General features: G+C 36.2%; 1 protein-coding gene across 12 annotated transcripts in view; it reads left to right on the top strand.

Moving 5' to 3' along the window:
* Nucleotides 1-7,659, top strand: part of LOC109534117 (transient receptor potential cation channel trpm) — a 45,975-nt gene that overhangs the window by 5,371 nt on the left and 32,945 nt on the right. For 4 of the 12 annotated variants that reach the window (XM_019899684.2, XM_048667710.1, XM_019899686.2 and 1 more), the window contains exon 3: nt 208-310. In XM_019899684.2, the coding sequence (XP_019755243.2) occupies nt 281-310 (30 nt within the window). In that variant the 5' untranslated portion in view covers nt 208-280. Of the gene's footprint in view, nt 1-207; nt 311-605; nt 645-1,365; nt 1,625-7,659 lie in introns of those variants that run through there. The other 8 variants (XM_019899679.2, XM_019899678.2, XM_019899687.2 and 5 more) reach the window with 3 other exon arrangements.

Here is a 7,659-nt window from a genome sequence, read left to right as displayed (position 1 = left end):
CCTGACTTTAAAGCTGCATCCGCCCCTGGCCTGGACACGATTTTTTCGAAAAAGACAACAATCGGCTAAGCTTTTATATTTAAGGAGATTATTCGCAGATGTTCGACTGAATCAAGCCCTATCTCACATAGCGATGTGAGACTTTAGGATGAAATGCTATGAAATAGCGACGTAATGTTTGTAGTTAAAAACTGTTTTTTTTTTCAGAGGCACAACTACAAGGTGGTCTCTGAAACAATGGTAGAAACAGTGCTGTCCAGTGAAATCACGCGCAGCCAGCATGAAGAAGTCAAAATTGCACACGAAAACGGTCAGTTTTATTATCTGTATCACGCTTGGAAAATCCCGTGCCTTTACCAAAAAAATACTGAAAAACGTCTGCTCCCATTCACACCCTTTGTTTTAGACAGATTCAATTTTTCGCATTCAATCACTTTGTATTTTGGTGCCAAATTACGCCCATTTCACTGTATCGCCTGACAAAGATTTTAACAGACTCTAAAGTATCTCCCATTAGCCCCCCATATTCCCCTTAAATCGGGTTATGCTGAGATTTGCGACTGCTTGGTGGTGGTTCGAATTGACTGGTTACTTTTGTTTTACAGCAGCATTCATATCAGTATCTGGAAAAGCCCAGAGCTAAAGTAAGTGTAGCAAAACGTAGCTGCTTAGTTTTTGAGCAAAAATCTGTTTAGAACTTGCACGAGTTTTAGAGCTGTTTTCGCTTTAGAGTATATATTTTTTCTCAGTCGCGCGATTAGTTTAGTTTGAAGTTTCCCTCAAAAAACGGTACACGGTGCAACGTAATTATAAAGATGCCAGCTCTGGATACGAAATAGACTCTTCTTTTCCAGAGTTTGGTATATGTATTTCAGGCTCAGTCAGCAACGCAACAAACGTTAAACGTTAAGTTAAAACAGCATCTTTGTAGGCCGTCTGTAGTCCCAATGAAATTGTGTACCTACTACTTTTTAAAAGTTCGCGCTAGCTTCCAAACTTTTAAATCCTCTACTAAAACGATATCTTTTTAGTTAAAGGGTTGCTTATCAAGTTAACCAGATTTGCGCTTGCAAAGCCTCCTAAATTGACTTTTTCTTACCCAATTGGTTTCCGACGTTGGCTTTAATCGCCACTCTTGAACTTTGCCAACTCCTCGATCAAAATTCATGAAAATTTTAGCAAAGTTTCAATGCGTCTTCTTTTTAGGAAACATTAAAGAAAACCATGAACTAATTGATTAGAATCGTTGATTTTCAATCTCGACACAGTTCCATGACTTAAAGTGCTTACTTTATTATATTTAATCTGACGTTGTCTACCCAAGGAATTTATCGCTTTAAACAAATATTGTATGTGGTGAGTTTAAATTGTTTCAAGCCTGGCTTAGTGTCAAGATCAATTGCTCGTTTTCCAGCAATTATTCCTAATTTGGAGCTGGTTTTAAATTGGCGCTTTATTAACTAGTGAATTGTTTATGTACAAATGGTGCGCTGCTACGGTGATTGAGGACATGCTTATAGTTAAAGGAGAAGGTCTGAAATGTCCCCGAGTTAGTGGTAGTCACATCGACTTGTATCCTCTTAATCTTTGGAGACGCAAACATAAACTGGCTTCTAAGGAAGAGGTAAATTATTGATTGATTGATCCGATTTCACCCAGGTGAGGAACTTTCCATGATTACATGGTTTATTCATGTGGACAAAGTGCGCAATTTCAACGTGCCGCTCACGATACAGCAATCTCCTATATCTTCGTTTTTCGTGGAACGTTTGCTACCTATAAATCTCCATGTTGCGTTTGAAAATATCTTTGCAGAACATAACTTTAGGAAACGACTTTTCATCTGATATTTCTACTCTAAACATAAATAAACTGACAATGGTTGCATATTTCAGAAGAAGTTCTGAAGCTTTTCTTTGCGACTAACACTAGAATATCCGACGTTTATTTCAAGCGGCTCTTCCTTGTCTGTTGCTGAATTAATTATTATTGATTTGAACAGTTTTGGCGAACCAAATTTGAGGTAAAACGGAAGAAAATTGCTTTGTGTTTGTGCTTGAGAGCATTTTGAACATTCTTGTCAATGTTTGTTACCTGTAAATTGGCGAAATGTTGACGTTAATACAACTAATTTATGTCCCTATTTAATCGCCTTATCTGGCGAACAAAAGATTCAAGAAGTTAGAAAACAATCCCTAATAACGTCAGTGATGTTTTGTTGTGTCGCAATATAAAAGGCTTTGCAGCTCTACTTCTCTTTGTCATTTGCCATTTTATCATTTTTTAAATTAATATTTCGATGTTAAATCCTAGGCAGTTAATTTAAATCCTCATGGCCGAACTGATGGGGTTTTGTATAAAATAGGACGAAAATCAACACTAGCAGATTTGTTGTGAAATTTATCGTTTTCCTTAGTGGTAATTTGACAAATCAAAGGAGCTTGCAAGTACGTTCACTCTTTGATCAAATCGTTGATAGTTACAATGGCAGGTTTTAGCATTAAACAATTTTGAGGCGCCACAGTTCTGTTTAAAGCGTAAATAATATCGAAAGTAAACCAAACAGTGTTTACTGGACATTTGATTTTATGGACATCGAGTAGGGTTTCTGGACAGCTTCGGTAATTAGCGTTGGTGCTAAAGAAAGTGATTTGTTATGGATTTTCGGGTGGTGTAGAAAAGCAAAAACACCAGTTGGAATACGTTAAGTAATAGTAACAAAATGTTCTGGGCAAATCGACAAGAAAATTAAGTTTTGACATTTCTGTGTTCATTAAGGGTAAAATGTTGATGGTTGAATCATTAAACTCATTAAATGTCCTGGTGAAATGAAATTTCCTATTAAAGTGAGTTTTTTCTGACTTGAAGCAGCGGATTTTCGCTTCGGAGTTATATTATGGGCCGGATTGACGGATTATCTGTTTTACATTGGGGAATTTCTTAAAATTGGTGTTGCCCAACGACCTCAATCACGACTCAATCGCTTGAATTTAGAATCCGAAAAAATCCTGGAAACTCCCAGAAATTTCCTCTTAAAGTGCGTTTTTCTACACTTAATGCAGGGCATTTTCTCTTTCAAGTGATATTATGATCCGGATTGTAGGATTTTGGGCTTTTTCTTGTCAAATTTTTGAAAAATTCGTGTTTTCTAACGGCCAATCGTCTCGTCCTAGTAACTGAAAAAATACTGGAACCTCTAAGAAATTCCCTATTCTAGTGTGCTTTTCCTCACTTACAGCCGCCGATTTTCTCTTTCGAGTGATGTTATGGGCAGCATTTAGGAAATTTTGGTTTTTCCTTGGCGAATTTTTGAAAAATCCTGGTTGTCCAATGACCAATCGCTTCGGTTTAGTATCTGAAAAAATCCTGAATACTCCCAGAAATTTCCTATTAAAATCACATTTTTCTCATTTAAAGCCGCAGATTTTCCCCTTCGAGTGACATTCTGGGCAGGCTTGAGAGATTTTTGGTTTTTCCTTGACAATTTTGGTTTTTCCTTGGCAATTTTGGTTTTAATTCGTCGATCTTTACCAATGGCCAATCGCTTCCCCTTAGTGACTGAAAACATCCTGGAAACTCCCAGAAATTTTCTAATCAAGTGATTTTTTCCTCATTTAAAGCAGTCGATTTTCTCTTTCGAGTGTGTTATGGACCGCGATCAGGAATTTTTGGTTTTTCCTTGACAAATTTTTCAAAAACTCGTGTTCACCAACGGTCAAGCGACTCGCCTTGAAAACTGAAAAAATCATGAAAACTTCCAGAAATTTCATATTGAAGTGAGTTTTTCGAAAAAAGTCATCCAGTCAGAAGAGTGACAACTCATGTTTAACGTCCAAAATTCGCTGCAATCACCGACAAAACACAAACTTTTTTGTCTTCAATCGCATCGCTTCTCCCAGACCTTCATCATGCTTGCATTTTATTTGCTTCCCCCTTAACAAGGTCCACTTGATCTGCCCGCATTTTATATTAAAAAAAAGATTAATTCTGCTTCAAAACATGGAAAATGTGATTTTTTTAAACGAAAATAAAATTTCTCATTTGAAATTCCCACATTGAATTCGTACTGATTTGCACCATAATTCCTCCCTTCGTGCGTCATCGTAAAGCCGTTGTTAAACACGCAACGCTCTAAACATGCTTTATCAGAGCAAACACTCCGGTTTTCTTCATTTCAGAATATAAACAGTAACCCTGAAGGTTTATTTTGTACATTACAACATATTATCATTACAGTTTATACCGACCTTCAACCTCGCACAGCAAATTTGCAATTTGGAAGTAAATTTTGCGCTTTTTGCTAGAGGTTAGGGCGTTGTATTTTATTTACCCAAACGTTTAATATGCAAATACGACTGCTAATTATTAGGCTGCAAATCGAACCTATAAACGCCCCGAAGACAGCAAAATTGGCATTTTTTAAGGGTTTTATTAAATGTTTATTCATGGCCGCACCAAGTTTCAATTAGCCTTTTAACACGTTTTTTTATTAATTCAGTATGACTCTAACCGAAGTTCAACAAAACTGTCGTATGAATAAGCTATCTGCATTGTTAAAACTGCCGCAGTGCAGGGAGAGTTTTCGTATCTTGTTTTGAAACTGCAATTATTGTATTGTGTTATGAAGAAAATAGCAAAAATTAGCGACCTTCTAGTTATGGTGCGAAGTTTATTCCATATTCAGTGTTAATTGTTCAACAATGGCTGCAGGATGTTTTAAATATAATTTTTGGTTATTGTTTGAATATTTTTGCTGACACACTTCATGCAATTGCACTGAACCATCGCTACTTAATCTTGTTTTGTTAAATCTTATTCAGTTTTTGTTAAGTTTTATGAATGTGCTCGACTCTCGTTATGGCTCTAAGCTCTAATGCATGATTCGTGGTGAAATTTTCAAAATAAACCATTTGATTTTCTGTTTTTATTTGCTTTCAAAGTGGCTCCAGAATAAAGTAGTTTACTGGCATGGCAAGTGGATACCAATTTTTGGAATTACGATGATATTCGGGGATTCTGTACAATATTGCTGACTTGGGGGCGTCTTTATTATCGAATCGTCGAATTTCAAATTAGGATCGCACGTTTGATTGCCTATTGCCCAAAGAATCGCACCACTTTCGCTTAACATAAGCTGGAAAACGCTACTTTATTTAATTAAATTAAGTTAGTTAAGGCCACCTTTAAGTCCTGTAAGTTCCTGTTGGAAGAAACTTCGAGTTTCTTTAATTAAATCTCACTGACTTGAGCATTTTCCACTGATCCCGCCCTGATGCTTTAACTGATTGCTTTGGCGATAGTTTCCAGGTTTTTTATATATATAGATCTGAAAGAATGCCTTACCTAAACTCATAAATTACATTCACTTTCGCATCTTCATTTTCTAATTTTTCAATTCTAAGTTATTTATAAGGTAGGTATAGGTTTTTTGTAAATCAAGATTTATAGTGCTTGCGAGGCGAGGCCGATTCTTAACTGAGGCATGTTTAACTGTTGCCATTTAATTGAACGTATTTTATAAAATTTCGCAAAAAGTTAATTAAGAAAAGAAACAAATTACACGAATTTTACGCGGAAAACTTCCTTGAGGGAGCAGTTCTATTCGCATTTTAACCGCGCAATATTTAACGACGCCGGTTTCCCGGTTTAGCCCGGTTCTACAGAACAACACTATTTGCTCCGATTGATTATGATTCTGTTTGCTTAGGTTTGCGACTTGCTAAGTATTTGAGGAAATCCCAATAATCATAGAATATAATTAGGTATTATCCTAAATAATGGAAATTTAAGTACCTACTGCACAAATTAAAACTGCCATAGCAATTCGCTTTCTTTAGTTTTCCTGTTCATCATTCGCTGTTGCTTCGCAAATCTTGACTGTATCTTTTATTGCTTTCATCTAGTTATCATTTTGAGTAAATTTGAATGATTTATATTTGCATAAAATCTAGTTCCAACCGTTTTATGCCCTGGAGTCGGAATAATCCGGGCAAAGTGCGATTTAATAGGCTCTCAATTCCATAATCTGGTCATAGTTTTCAATAGTAATCTGAACATAACTATAAAGCTAGATCTATGGAACAAGCTTGATATTAAACAGGCCCAATTGCTAGTAATTGTCTCCTAATTTCATCTAAATTGCTGTTAAGCTGGATCTTTTTGGCCAGTTCAATATTTAACGTCGCTGCGAAAAAAAGTGCCACCCAAAATTTATGGATTGTCACTTTTATTACGGTTAACTGAAAAATATAACCGATTTCATTAGATGGTAAACCAGTTAAACAAACTTATGTTAAAGCAAATACCTAGAACAATGATTGCTTTATTTAATGATCTTTGGCTGTTGGGACGCAAATTAATCTCCTATAAGTTATGGGACTAGATTTCGGTAATTTATTTTTAGAAACTAAGCAATTTGGATTGTTTCAAGGAGACCCTAATTGTGTTATCGCATTTATCGTCTAAACAGGTTGTAACATCAATTGGTCGTAATCGATGGCAATAAATCGGATGCTCACAATTGTGATACATTTTGTTGCACAGTCCTTGCTACATTTTGTTGTCAAATAAACAAAAGGTTCATGTTTGGCTCTAGACTGTAAACACGGAATTTGCGCCTACTGCAAAATGCCAAAGAATTCAGCAGCAATTTCTGCACTCTGAAGGAGCCGTTTCATGACTGAACTTCTAAGAGCCAACTTTGCAGACAAAGACAAAGGAGAAACCGTTTTCCAAAAAATACTTAAAAAGTACAGTAGTTACTGTTTTGTAGTGCTGGTCAAGGCAAAGAGTAAATTGGGCTCACTTTGGACTCCGGAGTCCGGACTACCAAGTTATTTTCATTTTCAACTGGAATCCTCGTATTTTGTCTAGAAATTATGTTCTCATATAATCAACAGCATCAATGGGTATAAAATATCGCTATTGTGTAGGCTCCAATACTTCCGATCCAGATATCGAATTTCCCACCATGTTCTGGTTTATTTCCATAGAGCAATTCACTAGTTGCTTTTCTGCAATATTGACCCACATTTCCGTGCTCCGCTTGCACGGAAACCCAAGTTTAAAGTTTTATTACCGATGTTGAACCTGTTTTAAATTTCCGACGCTATTTGCCATTTACATATTAAATTTAGGGCTCAGGTCATACTGTCGTTGTTTATAGACTGCTAATTGCTTAACTTTTAAAGCAAAGTTTACCTATTGAAGCTTCTTTTCCAGTGCACTCTGTTGCATGACAGAGATGATTTAAATTAATGAAATCCCGACGATCCCCAGAGTTCGCAACCTGGTAACTTTGTTACAACAAAAGCTTTAAAAGAGTCTCTTTGCTTTTAGTGTTACTTTTAATTCGGCAGGGGATTATTCGCTTTTGTGTTAACTGGCTTTAATGGAAACCTCCCTTTAGTCCAATGTAACAACGTCTATTGTGGCAAACATTTACTGAGTAGTTTCAGATGTTCGCCGAAAAACACTTTATTCATTCGTCTTACTTCTGTGGAAAAATTCATGACCACCGCATTCAATTCTCTATCCAAACGATGCTAAAACGAATTCTGTGGCAATTTTGCAACTCAAAAAAAAAACCACGCAAACCTAAAACTTCTTGAATTCAAGCATTTTTTGAGAAAACTGCCAGCATTTCCTTATCGATGGTTC

The sequence above is a fragment of the Dendroctonus ponderosae genome, unplaced genomic scaffold (genome assembly GCF_020466585.1).
Source record: "Dendroctonus ponderosae isolate FM_Combo_2020 unplaced genomic scaffold, Dpon_F_20191213v2 Dpon_F_20191213_6, whole genome shotgun sequence".
NCBI classification, from domain to species: domain Eukaryota; kingdom Metazoa; phylum Arthropoda; class Insecta; order Coleoptera; family Curculionidae; genus Dendroctonus; species Dendroctonus ponderosae.
Note: the sequence above shows the minus strand (reverse complement) of the source record. Positions and strands in the feature narration are given on the sequence as shown.